Source organism: Polyodon spathula, chromosome 26 (genome assembly GCF_017654505.1).
Source record: "Polyodon spathula isolate WHYD16114869_AA chromosome 26, ASM1765450v1, whole genome shotgun sequence".
In the NCBI taxonomy this organism is placed as follows: domain Eukaryota; kingdom Metazoa; phylum Chordata; class Actinopteri; order Acipenseriformes; family Polyodontidae; genus Polyodon; species Polyodon spathula.
Window position 1 is genome coordinate 176,816 of NC_054559.1, and position 18,282 is coordinate 195,097.

The following is an 18,282-nucleotide window of genomic DNA, read 5'->3' on the forward strand; positions in this document are numbered from 1 at the left end:
AAAAAAAAAGGTCAGAGTGCATTATTTTCCTTCCTGTTTAAATTAAGCGCTAGGGATGTATTTCTGTACGCAGAGGCAAACTGTGAGCCGGTATAAAGAGCAACTGCTGCCGTGCACCTATTTCCATTTCTTTAGGATTGTCGAGCCGATGACTGACTTGGCTAACAGGCAGAACCGGAGAATGCCATCAAACAAGACCTGGGATCTGTCCTGAAGAAGAGACTTGGGGAGATGTGCTCCAAAATACCAACTGGAAACCTACATAAGGGTGCTAGAGGACACTGCAGGAGCTGTTTTCGTACTAAACTCATTTATTTTCATTCTTTCAACAAAGCTCTCTTACCTTGAACTGTGTGCATCAAAAGAAGCTTGCAGATTTCTGAAAATTCTCTATGCCCTAAGTTAGAGACTATCTTCAAACAGCACTTTCAGTCTATCTACCACCGTGAGTTCACAGGATATTATAATATAAGAATACATGGCATTTTGCCGGATGAAGGGCTTTGACATCCGAAAGCTGTTATTGGAATAGATAATACAATCTGGATGGTGTGAGTCTGCACTTGTAAAATGTTGCCGTTTCAGTTTTTTCTTCTCATGCCGTTTTCGGCGCATTGGGTTCCCCAGCAGAACAACCGCACAGTGTATTCCCCTGTAAACTAACCAGAGTAATGCAATCTAGTACAAAGTACAAATTACCAGAACACTTTATTGTGTGTGGTGGAAATAAGTATTTAATTGATATGCAATTACACATTTATTGAAGTTCAGCTCCATGTTAATACACAGTCAGGGGTGCTTGTGTGTAACCACCATTACACTGCTATAGAAATGTTGCGCTCATATTCCATATTTATGTTGAGTATGTTTATTAAGATACTGGTACTTCATTTAAAGTAATATTTAAAACATAAAAAAAGTTTTGCAATAATAATAATAATAATAATAATAATAATAATAATAATAATCTTGTCATTTTAAATTGGTTTGCTTATCTATTAGCTGTTATAATATTTAAATAATAATTACTTAAAAGCATTGTCAAAATGTCTTCAGAAACATTTTATTTCCCTCATCTTTTACTGAAAACTGGCAGATTTTTTAAAAAAAAATTCTGTCCATGTAAATCTAAATACAAATCTTGTCAAAGATTGTAGCTTAAGTGAAATCCACGGAAAAAAAAATGTTTCCATATGTAACATGCAAAATTAAATATATATATGTGTGTGTGTGTGTGTGTGTGTGTGTGTGTGTGTGTGTGTGTGTGTTTCACGTTCTTGTACTTGGAGAAAAAAAGCTATTTATTACTACAATCAATATCTACGTATTATAAATGAAAATATATAAAGCGTGTACAATTCTTGAAATGTCTTCTATGTGTGAAATGACAGTAAATCTTAAGTAATATTTTGTGAATAAGCCTCCAGTTCTGTCAATTTCCAAAAGTAAAATGAAAGCGTGAGTTTTATTTTAGGTGCTCAGAGACTGGTAAATTCACTATGATGCAGAATCAACAGCTACAGCAATCGTGCAGGGAGACCGAACACACGAAAGTCCATTTACTTGAGGACAGGCGTGTTACGTTTCATAATTTTTAGGATTGGGGAAAGAAAAAAAAAAAAAAAACATAAAATGTGCTTGAAGAGAATGTGTTACTTTTGTATTTATTTTATCAGTTTAAGCAATATAGTAAATGTATACTCGTATAAAGATAAATCATTTTATAGTTCTGTTTAGGAATGAAGGTTTTGGAATGCCAAATCACACGCATTGGTCAAAAACAATTAGGATTATTATTATTAAGAATTATAATAATAATAATAATAATAATAATAATAATAATAATAATAATAATTTGGAATGCAATGTGTGACTAATTGCAGCACAACTAGAAAATATTTTTAAACATTTAACAGACTAATACTGGATCTCAAGCTGTGAATTCCACGAATGAAAGAGAAGGATGGTTATCTCCTAGGAAGGAGACATCGGTGGAAAGTCCAGGCTGCTTCAGGGAGCTCCGGGACACGTTCACGGCGAGCCTGGCGTCATGAAACCGTGGCTTTAAAACAGGCCTTTGAGATTCGATGCGTCCTGCTTGCATTTTGCAGTTGAATGATTTTTATCTCCTTCGTGTCACGGGGGCCAGCGGACCCTGTAATCATTTTGGGAGCTGGGAGATGAGGTTTCTTGGGATCTCATCAGAAATATTTTTTTGTTTTCTGTTTTAAAAGTTTTGACAATTGCATGCATAACACAACTACAGGAGGGCTTTCCAGCGCATTGCACTCCAAAGTTTACTGAGCTCCACAGTATAGAGAGCAAGCGCAGTGACCTGCTGAATGGGGTTTGACATTAAAATGATGCTTCACTGCGATCTTTTTGGGACATACCATATAGAAAGTGAACAAAACACTTATAAATCTTGATGGTCCGGTTTACAGTTTGCCAAGCACATTTTAGATATATTTTATGCTTTTATATTTTCTGTTCAACTACACACACACCCCCCGCCCATCATGTGTAATGATACAGTTGGAATGCAGCGTCTCCTGAAGTCGGCTTCTTTAACTCAGCATCACCTCTGTTTGCTCGTAACTATAATAATTGCTCTGGTTCCTGAGAGCAGACATTTCCGTTCTATTATTTGGAGTTTACATTTCGGTATGTTTCATGTGCCTTTGTCAAGGGAAAGTATGTTTGAAAGCAAACAGTGGAGGTACTTGAAGGCTTTTGATGCCGTGGTAACCACATTGATTTATTTCTATTTAAGCCTATGTGTTTGTGTTGTCGTTCACTACATGGTTAACGAGCTACTACTCCTTTCTAGTTAAACCTTCAGGCATCACGGTATTGAGTCTATGTATCCATTTGTTTTCCTTTATTCTTCATTATCTAATTTTATTTCTTCTAAAACTATCAAATTGTAGGTCCTTCGTGTTGAGTTCATTTTTTGTAAAGCGTTGGACTATTGGTTCATTTACTTTTTTCTTGCTTCTGCCTGAGAGGTGACTCTGTATTCTTTTATATAATGCTATACCTGTCTCTCATACAGATTTTATTTTGTTACATTTCTGGCAACACAGACCCTAAACAGACTGCATATCTATTTTCTCTATTCTGTTTATTTATTCAGTGTTGACATATAAACAGAATGTGGGAAAAAAAGATATCCTTCATGTAATAATGATATCCTTCATGTTGCTCAGCATCTCCCGTGCACACACTGGGGGCTGGGGGTAACATTTCTTTTTATACTTTACCAATATACATTATATTTCAACAGTGTGTGAATAAAGAAATGAAACATTGTTACAGATGAAAAACCAACAAACAATAAATAAAGAAATGCTTTATGTTTTGTTCGCTTTTGCATGCTTTAAGAGGCATAGAATGGCCTGCCCAAAACCAATTTGAAACATTATTGTGTGATAACATATTCTCTGTGTGTGTGTGTGTGTGTGTGTATTTCATATGTAGTTTACAGCAATACAATTACAAGTTACTCACAAGACTGTAGGGACTGTTTTAAAGGAATGTTTAAGAGAGTTTACAAACACCTTCTCCTAGGTTAATCCAGGCTTTAAAAAATGATCATCTTCATAAGAAACTCAGCAGTGCTCAATTTAGAAATACTAAAAGAAATGTAACAAACTGAGTGGCAAATGTGCTGTCTAGAAGTCTTCCTAAATGTCTTCAAGGGCTCAAGAGCACTCCAAGTCATTTTATTTCATGAATCTAGATTTCAAACAAAACTAAAAATCCTCTTTAATAGTTATAACTTGATTTAATTAATCAGAAAGGGCTTCAATAAAAACACTTTTGCAGTAGAGGGCTCATTGTGTGTACCTTTATGAGGTGAGAACCACAACAGAACAAGAATCAAGATATTATTTTGGACATTTACTTGAATACATCCAGAAATAAAGCGGTCACCTCACTGAAGCCTAAAGATCTCGGAGACGGCATCGACTGCAGCCATGTTTAAAAGAATCCGCAAGTGCATTTGCACTCATTGTTTGAGCTGGCTGTAGTTGGCGAATGCGAGTGTGTGTGTTTTCATTTAACTTGTGCTCTGCTCAGTTGAATAAGAGTGTTTGCACAAAAACTATTTCCTTAATTTTTTCAGAATGCAAACTCCATCTAAAATTTCCAAGCTTTCAAAATCGAAGCCATCTAAACTATTTTTAATAACGTACAAAACTGTATTTTCTGCAAGAAAGTCGTGGGCAATACCACAAACAGTGAACCAAAAATGAAACTGCCACAGGAAATACCAAATACATGCGTGGAGAGTTCAGAGCTGGGAAGCTCTTGCAATGGCATCTTTCTTGGTTAAGCAATTTTCAGTGGCTGAGTTGTTGCAGAGCTTTGTAGAAAAGTTTCAAATTAAGAAAAAGGTAAGTGAGGTTGACAGTCTGCTTGTGTTGGGCATTTTCCATGCAGGACTCTCTGAAGGGAACACTCTGGTAACCCTTTACATTTGAGTGTCGCCAATTACTACTCTACTTAGTAAACTCATACAGCACTTGCACAATCACAATGTTACAGGGCTGCAACAGAGGGTACATTTTGACCTTCGAAGGTTCGGAACACATTACCGAAGGAAGGCTCGAACCTTCGATGGCACTCATTTGCATAATTTACTGGTGACGTCACCATAGCTACTAGTTTATATTTGATTAAAAATCTGATTATTTTACAGGTATGAATACAAGTGGAATAAAACATCCACATATATGTAAAAATATGTTATATAGAACAGTAATCATGTTTTTATAATTTAAATAAAAAATACACATGGTTTTATTTCCATGTAATTGATGCTGCTTGTGATATATACAGTAAACTTGCAATGCACCAGCACCAACTGCAGCTTACTTGGACAAAACAAAGCTTTATTTAAACAGTCATCGTTCCAAGAGGGATATCGGTCAGTCATATTTTACTACTACTAAAAATAATAATAATAATAATAATAATAATAATAATAAATAATAATAATAATAATAATAATAACGTATGCTTGGCAAGTGACACCAGAGATTGGTTATACCTCCATGATACGAGTTGCTTGCATAGTTTGCATTCAACTTTTTTTTTGGTCGTCTGGGCATTTAACAAAAAAATCATAAACAGCAGAGGGGTTTCGAGACACTTCTTTCAATACAGCTTACGCTACAATGCTTTGCTGTCGAGATGGAGAACGAAGAAATTGAAGGTTTGCCTCTGGATCACACGAGCTGGAGGGAGGACGGTGCTCAGTTTTCGAAATTAAAATGATGAATGTATATTTTGTATGTTACAAACATATTCTACCATATCACTTCTCTTACACTGTCTTGTACACTAGGTATTCAGTACAGCAGCTAAAGATATCCCCAAGTGCTTTGGATACCATACCCTGCTCCGTACACGGCAGTGGCTCCATGCACAGTTGCTATCGCACATACAACACTTTAGTACAATGGTAGTGGATTTTAATACAACAACTTTTGTTTAAGTAACATGCATTACACAAATCAAAAGATCAAATTTTGCATGCGCGTGACATTTAATGTGTGATTTTATAGTGTTCACACATTGTCAAACACTTTCTGTTAACAGAAAAAAAAATACAGTGGGTGAATGCAACTTGACGAACATTCGAAGATTTAAAACTACCATCGAATTCCTGGCTAGCGAACAAACCTTCGAACCTTCTAACACAAGCCCTACAATGTTATTACCATAGTTACATGCATAGTTTCCATGTACTTAATGTGGAATTTTTCTTTGCATGATATAACTCTAAACCTAACCCTTCTTTTTCAATCTTAAAAACACCAAGCATCGCTTCCTCTTTGCACCTCAGGAACAGGAGAAGCTATCGCTGCGTTGCTCCCTTAATATACTCCCAGGGCCTCCTAATGAAAGCCGTGGTCATTCTGGGATTCTAGGACGGTAAAATGTTCGAAACAAAATCCAGTTGTGATTTATAGATATAGATGAGATGGGGTATTGGCAACAAACACTTTTTTGTTTTTAAGAACAACAACAGCTCTAAAGAACATTTAATTGTGGATTTTTATAAGACATCTTGTTGGGGTTTGCGGAACCAGTAAAACTTTCAGATTGAAGCCTACCTGGTTAGACTTTGAAATTCTTGTACCTACTTCAGAACTTTTTATAAAAGTAAAATCCCGCCCCTCCAACAATTGAGTAGCAGGGTGTTACCACGGGTTTTTGTCTGTACGTGGCGCTATTACAAAACAGTACCACCATAAAAGGTTTGCCACAATCTCCCGCTCAGAATAGATTTTGCACCAATCTTCCATCATCATCATCAATCTTCCGACCCACTGTGGCTTCTCGTTTTCATGCCAACCGAGCTCTCAACTACTTAACTAGATCCTTAATTGAACTGAAATGTGCTTAATTAGACCTTTTTGTTTTCAGCTCTTAAACAGTTGCAGAGTTCAAGCTACCTTTAAAATGTTACAGCTAACTTGAAATATGCAACTCTTTACAAGCTAAAAACAATTAAAAAGGTATAATTAAGCAAATCATCAGTTCAATTAAGGGTTGAGTTAAGTAACTGAGAGCTCATTTGGAATGAAAACCAGCAGCCATAGGGGGTCCCCAGGACCAGGGTTGAGAACCACGGGTCTAGACGTTCTGGATTGCATTTTGTTATAATCTGACAAGCTCTCAATACAAATACATGTACTCTACAATTATCACATGATTATGAGGAATCTCTGTATGTGCATGGACTGGCTAGTACGAATGACAGTTTGGATTTTTGTATTTTCTTTTATTTCTTTTTTTACTAAAATGATGCATTCTGTGTCTATCCACAGCACAGCCAGAACTTCTCAAATACAAAACATGCCTTCGGAGACCAGCCTTGGATTTCAAGTTTTCAGGCCTTCTTTAAAAAGCATCAAAAGAATCAAAATACAGCGCTTAAAAAAAAAAGAAAAATCTTAAATTAAAATCCAAAAAGGTACAAGTTAAATCAGTGCTCCACACACAGTGTGACATGTGGCACGTTTTATTTTGAAAAGGCTACGGAGAGACTTTCAGCTCTGAATGAACTCGGGTTTATTGACTGTGGATTAGCTACCCTTGGTGAACATTGAGGATGAAATGTGCTGCTGCCCTGGCATCTACAATTGGCTCAGGGGCTCTGCCACACTCCAGGTCATTGTATATAATGAAGCTTTGAACCTACATTCCAGATTAACAGATTCTTCTCCTTAGACCAGCTGCTTTTTCAGCTATAACGAGCTAGCTTTAATGTTTAATTAGATGTTAACATAGTTTAAAACTACTGTGTTCCTGTCCTTTTAATTGAGGAAATTCATCTTTAAAAGCCCCCCCCCCAATGATTTTCACTGAATGAAATGAAAAAAATGTATTGCATTTTCAAAGCTTCTTTAACTGCCATCTGTTTGCCACAAAAAATTCTAATGTTATATATATATTTTAAACAGTATCGGCAACTAAAATCTGATTTTTATACATATATACTGAAGACTGACATTTCCTTCAATTTTTATTTTACACACAGTACAGAACAGTACATGGTATATACGTGATTGTATGTTCTCCTCTATTCTAAGCTTGAGTTTAATTCATTGTTTACCCTCTCCAAAATAAATTTCAAATTAAAAACAGCAGGCAAATGCAATTTAATAACAAAAATATTTTTTTTTGTTTTACAAAATTGCCCCCCCCCCCCCTCTGTCTGTAATAAAAAAAGAGCACTTGATTTGATTTTACAGGGCAACCCTAAAGAGAGCAATCCAAATGGAGAAATTGATTTTTTAATTGTAATTTCTAATACACCTATAGTACAGCGCTCCCTCGATCATTCACCATTCAATAATTAACTCGTTTGGTTAATTCGCCAATGGTCTATGTTAACAGATCATTTTAAAAGGTATACTTTCCTGCATAAGGGCCCATCACAAATTCATTGGCCAGTATTTGTACATTTTTTTTGATGAATAAGTCAGATAGCGAAATAAAGAGGGAAGGCTGCATATTAATAAAAACACCATTAAAATGATGCATTGCTACAAATTAAGCGTCAATTTGCATCACCTGGCTTTAAAGTCCACCGAAACACCGAACAGAGCATTAACACAACAATACCTTACACAAGGGCCTTAACCAAAGGCGGCAGAAAGAAATGAATGACAGTGCTGACCTGTATGTGCACCCTGGGTCACTCAGACACGGGACAGGAAAGTTAAAGTCGCGTCTCATGATACCAAAATGTAATTACTAGCGTGTGGAGAAGGGCTATTCGTACACAAAGAGGTCGATGAACCCCAAAGTGCTGAAAAATTAATTAACAACGTGCAGCCGGAGAGATTCCCGTGTTGAAAATCTACAAAACAAGAGCTGGCTCTGTCGTTATTGACCAGCATTCAGGTGTGCAGTACTGTATAATAGCAAGAAAAATGTTTTGGGTGCCCTTCACACACACACATAATAATCACCCAGAACTATTAACAATAGTGTTACATCTTGAAATACTAAAACGTATCGAGTTTGGTGACAGTTTTTTCGACGGGAAGTCTTTCTCAGTGTCTTCAGGGTGACATTGAACTAAATTTCCTTTTAGTATTTTTAAATGCAGTAAGCAAACAACTTCTTGGGTTGTCCAAACGCATAGAACACGTTATAAATGAGGTTGTTTTGGAATGCAGGAACACAGCCTGACGCAGGGTTAGGTTTTGTGCTCTCAAGCATTGCCGTGATTCTCTTTGGATGTGACAGCTTAAAATATTTGGATATTGCAACATTTCAAATTGGAGAAAGGGGCATTAGTGTAAATTTACGGTTCATTCTTAAAAATCCCTGCTCATTTGGAAATAGTTGCCCAACCATGCAGAGCGGACCGAACCTCAGGGAGGATTTAAATATAATAACTCTTCACCGTACGGCTTTTCAATTCATTTTCTGCTCTTTTTTTTTTTTTTTTTTTTTTACTGTACAATGTCTTTGCACACCAATTAACTTTTCACCTGGGAAAATGTTTTTCAAAATACATTCCTGTAATGAACCGTGTGAATGGGGAGCCATGTTCCTTAGACTGCATTCACACTACGGTATGATGAGGTACTAATTGAATTCCAATCAATACTGTGCCATGCTCACTTCATTGCAGGGAATTATCCTTCCGCAAAACATTTTTCAAATTAAAAATCAATTTTGATATCCCAGTTGGTCACTGCATGTGTAATTGTACCATGTTAGGTTAATCGAGGTGCATCTACCTGTACAGACTGGGCAGGGCAATATCATAGAGGAGTTCACTTAGAGGAGTTCACATAAACATTTAAAAAACGTCCATATATATAAAGAACTGTGACCGAGAGGGGTATGCCAATTATTTAAAAAACAAAATTTTGTAAAATTATTTAGATATTCATTAAGCCAAGTTTAAAACATATTAAAACTGCATAATTCTATCATGTGAAAGACTTTTGCAAATAACAGTGTAAATATTTTTTCCACACCATGAAATCCAGTTCCACTACGTGTACCTTGGGATCTTGAAAGCTTGTGTTTTAAACAAATAGCAAAAGGTAGTGAAAACGAGTGAGCCTTCAGTGTTCAAAATCCGTAAGGATTCACTGCTCTGCTATAAAGCAATCCTGGAAGCAGGTTGTAGTGCGGTCAAGCTGCAAGACCAGGCAGCACAAAGTAAGAACAATGTTATAATACCTTCCACACTGCATGTCCGAACACAAGTTACAAGAGCACACAACCATACTTAATGATCTAATTCAAACCTGAATTACTACTAAATATAAATTGAGATTAAGTTAGAGATTTAAAAACAGAATTTTAGTTTGGAAAATTGATTAATTCCATAATGTTGCGCGGAATACAAAGACGGCCCAAAAAACAAGTATGAAGAAATATCGATCATTAAACATGGCAGCTAACCGCATCGTACTTAGACTCTGTGGCTTACTTAACCCACAGCGAAAAGCTTACACTCCCCAAAAAATAAAATAAAATTGAACTTAGCAACAAATGTGAATATTCATATAAATATAAATTTTAAGGAAGGGGGACATGTCTGGTAACAAACACAATGATTGCAAAATTGATGAAGGACTGCATGCATCCTTTTCACATCAGTTGCGGGTTTGATAGAAGGGACTAGCCGGTCTCAAGAAAATGTTTCAGGTTTGCAAATCACACAAAGAAAAGTAAATGTAAAAAAATGAATACTAAAAAAGACTTGGGGGGGGGGGGGGATATTTTCTTTATTTTTTTTTTTTCTACGTATTACTGCAGTTTATAATTATAATGTTATTCCTGCCAGGTGACCACTTAGATACAAACGCCATTTATCAAGCAGCACTTAAAGTCTACATTTTCCATTGAGACAGCAAATGTTTCACTAATTGAGGTAGCATTGTTGCTGAACTTTGAAAAAGAGATTACAGGTCGACATATGATATAGACTACACACAAACGGTACAATATTTATTGTAGTTTTTAATCCTTGCTGTAAACAGAATTAGTGTAAATCGTTGGTATTCAAAAAGTATTATGTGTGAACGAATGCCTCATTTCAGGGCAAATTCGTATGAAGTGTTAGTCTGGACATGTTGCACGGATTGTATTAAAGCCTTGATCAACATTAATTTATCATGAGTGACAGAGAAAATAAGCATAGAGCGTTCTGCTGTGAACTAGACAGTCCTTTCTTTGTGTGGAGGCAAGGATTTCGCTGGTGCAAAATAAATTGGTTTATATTTCACTAGGTAGGAGAAGGCCATGCATTGTGGTTTTGTTACTCTATAGTATATAAAGCATCTATATTTACCAGCAAAAACAAAAGACAAAGTTCTATACTCATTTCATAATTTGTTTGGCGGTCATGTACAAGCAAACCAAGGTACTGTGCAAAACAAATTAAAAGATCTCAAACCTGCCAGCTACAAAAAGGCCAACTGAAATATGTTTTAAGTACCTAACAGAATATATGCTAAAAATAGGTACACAGCTCTGGCCAAAAGTTTTGCATCACCTAGAATTTTAGGGTTGAGACATAATTTTAAAAAAAGTAACAACTATATGAACATATTTTATTTAACATCATGTCGCAAAATCAAATGATATCGCAAAAAGTCTGTCGGAAGCCATAATAGTAGCACCGTATTTCATGTTAGATTTGAAAATATTCTTTTTTTAATTTCTCTGTTGTTTTTTTTTTCATTTACAAAGCAGTATGTAATTCAATATGTTAGCGTAACATTATTCAGCAGTTTTCATTCGACTTTATGATCAACATGAGTTCATTCTAGAGGGGGATGGAAAGCTTTTAACCATTGCTGTACACAGCTTACTACTGTTTTTTACTTTCTAAATGTAATATTCCAAATGGGACAACCCAACTAAAACTTTATTAAAATCAATTCAATATAATGCAGTTATTATAACATTTTCAGATAGAAAGACATAGCTATATATTTCCTGTTGAAATTCTTTACAGTTTATTAAATGTGCTACATGAAAAATGAAATATTGTGGTAAATTGTTCACATGTTCATTTATATAATTTCGATACTGTGAAGAATGCGTTACTAACTTTGCTACTGGACCGCTGCACATTAAAAAAATGGAACTCCGAAACAAGGTACGCAAATTACTAAAAACTATTATTTAAAAAGCTGTGCATTTTATTTTACACATAAAACATTTACAAAATCTTTGGACACAATCACAAAATCTCATTTTGAATAAAAAAAATTAAATAAATAAATTTAAAAAAAGAGACAAAGATTTTTAAAAATGAAGCAGTTTTTCTGGCTTTGCCGCTGTACTGAGAAGGCCTTTCCGACAAGCTTTTCAACCTGCTGTTCTTCTGAGTTCTCGCTTTGGCATGCCTCTCACTTTCTTGTTTGCTATCCCCTGCTCCCCCAGCTGCACCCCATACTTTTTCTCTTTATCTATAAAGACGGCTGTGTGTGCCAAACGACATGACTAGTACAGCACAAAATGTGGCTTAAATGCCTTTTCTAGTTTAGATACTTGAGATTGGATTGTATCTCGCCACACATGAGTCAAATCAGACCATATGACCCATACTATGCAACATACACCCATACTATATCATACGGAAGCATGTTCAAACCATGGGAGCAGACCAGGTGTTAACCTGGCAAAACATGCCTAAGTGTTCATGCAACAGATATATAGGTTTGCAGTGGAACCCCAAAATATAGTAGGCCTACTTGGTATTGCTTTGATAACAAAAGTCTTCATTAATAAAATATATTTTCAACCAGTACCATCTACTATTAAACACACTGTAATAATTTAAAAAAATAATAAGAAGAAGAAAACTTAAAACATACAAATTGCAGTTCTCTCAAAGCTATATTGTGCTACTCTGGAGATCTTGACATTTCAATAATGTACAAACACTTGCTTGAATGTAATCTTTCTAATCAAACCCATTTTTTTTAATTTCCCAAAGAGATATTAAGCAGGCTGAAAATCAGGTGTACTACACATGTCATATTAATCTGAGCTTTATATGAAGTGATATTATCAGGACCATGAGATTCTGTCCGGGACATTTGAATGTGGTGATAATAAGCAGAGGTGACATTAAAAGGAATGATATTACAATATTATTCAATCAAACCTGCTTACATGATACACAAATCTATATATTGTATAGGTTATAGAAACATGCGGAAATCTATGCATTTATAGCTGCATCTTAATCTACTATACTAACATTACCCTTCACTATTTATCTATAACAAATTACAAGTATTAAAATAATCTAAAAATAAGGAGGATAATTATAAAGCACCCCCTCACTATAACGCCCTTGACTGTAATGAACCTGGCCCCTGGGCCCCAAATAAAAAAAATAAATCATATACACACACACTGTCAACATCCAGTCTGTACGCACAGGATGACACCTCTGCAGTGAAGTCAACTCTTTTTCTATTAATAAAAGCGTGCGTTGTGTAACTATGCCCCTGAAACTAAAATCATTGCATGCTGCAACAAAGCTGGAAACTATATTGATCGTTTGTCAAAAAGCACTCTGAATTTTGGCTTGTTCAGCAACCATGCGGCAAACCAAAATTGATTAAAGAAATAAAAAAATAAAACTGTAGGATCTGATTAACTTTTCATGTCGGTTTGATTTGAAGTAAAAGCTCAGTTTGGGATTCTTGGGTGTTGGATTAAGATTCGGTGCACTTTGAAACAATTCATGACATTGATTTTAAATAAAAGCTCAGCTTCAATTTGGAATTTCTGCGTGTAATTCGTTAAGCAAAGGAAGAATACTGCATACATGAGACGAACAGGTACATGTAACTCTACTTGTATTCACAATCTCATCTCATTAATTTACTCCCACAGTTTATAGTACATTTTGATTGTCCTTTCGCTATAGTAAACCCTGTGATATAATGAACAGAAGGCTTGGACCCCAGCAGGTTCGTTACAGCGAGGGTGTGCTGTATTGTATAATTTTGTAAAATCAATCAATCAGTCAAACCCAGTTAGAATAAGACATGGGATAATAAGCTAATCATTTTTTTTTTTACTCCTTAAATGTAGTTTCCTAATCTAATATAATTACACTCCGCACTGCCAGATTCAGTTTAACAGTTGTTTTCTACGTCTTTGATTCATTTTCCAGCATCCCCACTTTACAAAAGAATGCAAGTTCTCCCACAATAAGGCTCCGGTCATCGCTCGCCCTTTCCAGGACTCTAAGAATCCTGCAAGACCCCAGACCACTTCTGTTTAAAATGAGAGAGAGTCTGTACAGTTACAGCACGCATTGCCTAATCGAACATCAGAGGAAATTATAAGTATTTTAATTTTTTTAGAAGAAAAGTTACTGCAAGTTTGTAACAAGACTTGATGCACAAGTTTTTGCAAACTTGTTTTTTTTTTTAAATTTTAATAACTGAATTTAAAAGTACAGTAATATATAAAAATCTATTCAGTAATATATAAAAATCTATTCTTATGGATTTTAGGGAGCCACTGTATGTCAGAAAGAGACTACTGTAGCTTCTCATGAGAAAGTCAATTTAAACAAGGTGTTATTATGCAGCATTGGCACGGCACAGAATTCCTTGAAATATAATGTAATTGTATCATCTGAGAACACAAAGATTTTTTTTTTTTTTTTTGGTAATTCAAAAAAAGATCAGCATCTTATAATTTTAATTGTGAACTTTTCAAACCCAAACCAAGTTTGCCTGTACAGAAATAAGATATTTGTTAATTTTGTGCTGTGTGACTGAAGAGAACATAATTTGACTGATGTTCCCAATTTTTTCCAACCATCTTTCGCTGAGGGAACGCTAAATAATCTTAGTCACTTGCTGTATTTTCAGTCACCTGCTAAATATGTTTTTAAAATGACTACAAAACACAGAAACGTTCACAACCCTGATTGCTCTCCGGCTACTAAAATATGACTGTGATGACTTTTAGCCAAACCCTTTTAGTATTTCTAAATTCAACACCATTGAATGTTTATTAGTGAAATTAATCTAAATGTATAAATGTACAGTATGCTTAAACCCAAGCTAACTTTTACCACTGCAACTCAATGCGCTTCAAAGCCGTGTCTCTGAAGTTGTTGTGGCTTATCCCACATAACACTGTAGGCAGCCCCTATGCAACTCACACTGTGCTTTGCCAAACCTTCAAATCGCAGTGCTAAATATCCATCACAAGCGTCCAAACACAAAGCTCTGATCAAGCCTCCTTTTCTCTTACGAAATGCGCTCCATCCCATTGCTTTTTTCTTAATTTATTTCTGTTTCTCCTGCAATCATTTGTCAAACATATTCAGAGAAAGGCCAGTATAAAGGATCTGGGTGTTCAATTCCAGTCACGCCACTACCTTGCATACAGAGTAACTGAAACAAGTGCATACATCTCAGAAATCCAGCAGAACTTGCTCTCTGAAATGATGGCCACCATCGACTTCCAAAGGAATGCTGGTAGCTAGAACTGCTACAGTGCGCTGGGCCTCACTAGGAATGACAATGGGTTTAATCAATACCACTAGAAAATATTAGGACTACTCACAAGTGCTATGAAGCGCTATTCTGAAGAAATATTGTTTAAAAGTTCAAGTCTTGGCTATAATTTGCACACAGGTGATATAAAGTACAAGGTACTACAATATATGAATTAGCACATTTGAGTATTTCCAAATATTAAAAACTATAAATATGTTTTAAACAGTAAAGGGTGTATCTGCTATAACGGGGAAAACCACCCCTATGGTTCCAAAATACCTTATGATATATATATATATATATAGCTATATATATATATATATATATATATATACGTATCAGACTTCAGGTTCTGCAAAAACATCCTGCTCTTCGGAGTTTTAAAAACGTCTCCCCAAAGCGTGTTCTCCCCCTACCCTTACAGCACGCTTGATGGAGCGGGCACCATCCACCGCCGTTACACTGGAACCACAACCTAGAGAGATGCACCCTAAATATATCTGATGTACATCTTTTCAGTCGTATCCACATACCCCAAAGCAAAACAGTCACCCCATTCATTGACATAGTGTCCGCATATGATGAAACTCAAACAGCAGATTTATATTTGGAACTTAGAATGTATATATGTGAGACAACACATATTCAAGTTCTGAGCAGCAAACAAACTATCGTGTTTAACTAAGATAAATCACAAAATCGATTTACTTTCGCGCGGCGCCTGCTGATGTATGTAGCGTACACTGCAAGAGCCGCTTAGTTTGTTATATATATATATATATATACACACACACGGGCATTGGAACTAGGGGGTGCGGCAGCACCCCTTGGCTTTGCATGGCTTCCATCATATACAAGGGGTTACAGTCTTGTACATTTTTGCTTTCAGCACCCCCACTTCAAAAATCTTTCCAGTGCCACTATATATATATATATATATATATATATATATATATATTAGTCTGCTTGGTATTATTTTGTGAAACTAGTACACCTGTATTTTAGTGAAGGATGGAGTTAAAAAAAAAATTTGCGTAACAAGAAATGTGGTCTTTTTCTCAGCAAAACCACGACTGTCCCTACAGAAGAAAGACAAAAAAATAAAATCAAAATTGAATATTCCCAAGCAGTCAGGTTTGCAGTAGTGACGCCATGTGGGTGGGGAGGGGGGCGGCTGACTCCAGAGACAAAGCTTGATCATTAATTGATAGCAAATGGTGGTAAATCAGATGGCATTTATAAAAAAAAAAAAAAAAAAAAAAAAAAAAAAAACTCTCCCTGGACGAAAATCGACGTACTGGGTTTGCTATTCGAGTCTCGTTCTTCCAGTCCGCGCCGCTACGAGAAAGTTCCAGACGAGGAGTTCATGAAGGATAGATTTGTTACCGCGTGCCCCGCAGCAAAATACCTGGAGTGGATTAGACAGCAACGCCACGGATACCACAGCTTCACCCAAAACCGCCAGACTGTTTTATTAACATAATGCCCGTATCCACTTACAAGTAATAAGAAACACAGTTTAGAAATAAAATAGATGATTAAAGAATAATACATTAGCGTCTAAAAGGTTTGGAAACGCCATAAAAAAAAGTTGTAGTAATTAACGTTAAGACTGCTTGTTTGGATGGGCTTCAGTCTGATGCAGGAGTGGTGTTTGTTAGTTTAGATAATATTTGTTGTTGTTGTTGTTGTTGTCGCTTACCTGTAGTTCGTGCTGTTCCAGTAGACTGCGTACCGGTCTGTGATGACTTTTCCCGAGTCGTCCGCCCAGAGAGAGACCCAAGACAGAAGGGATAAGACCAGCAGGGTCAACTCCAGCTGGAACATTATGGCTAGTCTCGTCAATGTGATAAATGTGAAAAGTAATAATAATAATAATAAGTCAACTCCACATCTAAATATCACATGAAGAATTTTCACTTTCCAATCCGTATCAAACAGAACAGGTCGGCTATCGAACCCCGTTTGCGCCTTGTGACAGTGTCATTGGAATGTATCAACACAGGGATCAGTGATTTTACAGCAAGCGTTTTAGTTTATTGTCGAATATGTCTTTTTTCAGGTTTCTCCCAAATACCCAAAGGGTTTCCGATCTGTCTTTTATTTCGACTCTTAGAAGTACTGCGCTGTAAATTATTTCTGACAACGATGATCAGTCTAGTGGTATTCAAGCATGGTATGTTTCCATCACGCCTTCTCAAAAGCACCACTATATAACCACCTTTTCACACTATCTGTTATTTAAAAAAAATCTTCCAGAAAATGTCACAAATCCGAAATATTATTCATACATTTCCCTTTTAAATCCATCCCCGTGTATCGCATAACTTGCTAAAACTTTCGCCTCATCTTGCAAACACAGTATTGCAAGCATCCAGTAACAACACACGGGTCCGTCGGTGCAGCAGCTCACAGGCAAGCAAGCAAGCGAAAACAGCTACTGAAACAAAACAATGCATCCAGACCTTTTTCTGCTTTGTATTCCCATGCAAATTTCAAGTCTTTTAAAAATACGGCAAGTTTTCTTAAAGAAAACAACAACTTCTCATTTCGAACAAAAGGAACATTAAAACTGGTTGCTAGCTCCTTTTAAAAGCGCCGCTTTGCCTTTCATGCATCTTTGCAGACTGCAATCCACGAACAGTACGTTCAAACTGCAAATGACATCCGACCCCCTCTGGAAATCCTTAGACCTGTTCTTTCCCCGGCGTCTCCTTCCCGCAGACGGGCAGCAGTACAAGTCTAGCGAGGAGTCCCTTGCTTTTTTGAAAAGTTGATGTTTTTAAAACCTCAGCATTATGCTCTTGGCCAGTACTAAAGCCAGGAGCAGCTGCTTTAGTTAGTTCCAAAGTTGCTGCGAAGAAAAGGCAAGTTTCGCCCCCTGCCTGACGCCGCGCTTCTCCGTTGTTTTTACCACAGCGTATATGTGTGCAACACAGCCCTATGGCTCTTCCTCGACACTCTCTCACTGATTCCACTCCTGTCTTCATTCACTCCCCGCGTCTCCTCGGGGCGGGGCTGCGAGGTACTTGCAGACTACCTCGGTCTCTTCGGAATCGATGTCACTTCGTCTTCTTCAGTCGTCGGCTATCACTGGAAGAGGATATGCGAGACAGGCGAGCGCTCTTTATTTTGTTACAAATGTGGTTTTAACTGAAACAACTTGTATCAGTAATTGAGTTTGAACTGCACGTGTAAATAGATATTTGTATGGTCTGTGTATTTTATTTATATTACTTGCTGGAGC

General features: G+C 36.4%; 1 protein-coding gene across 1 annotated transcript in view; it reads right to left on the minus strand.

The window, feature by feature from the left end:
- Nucleotides 1-17,960, minus strand: part of LOC121300692 (ephrin-A2-like) — a 98,310-nt gene extending 80,350 nt beyond the window's left edge. The window contains exon 1 of the mRNA XM_041229367.1: nt 16,738-17,960. Within this exon, the coding sequence (XP_041085301.1) occupies nt 16,738-16,862 (125 nt within the window). The 5' untranslated portion in view covers nt 16,863-17,960. The remainder of the gene's footprint in view (nt 1-16,737) is intronic.
- Between the last annotated feature and the right edge of the window lie 322 nt (nt 17,961-18,282).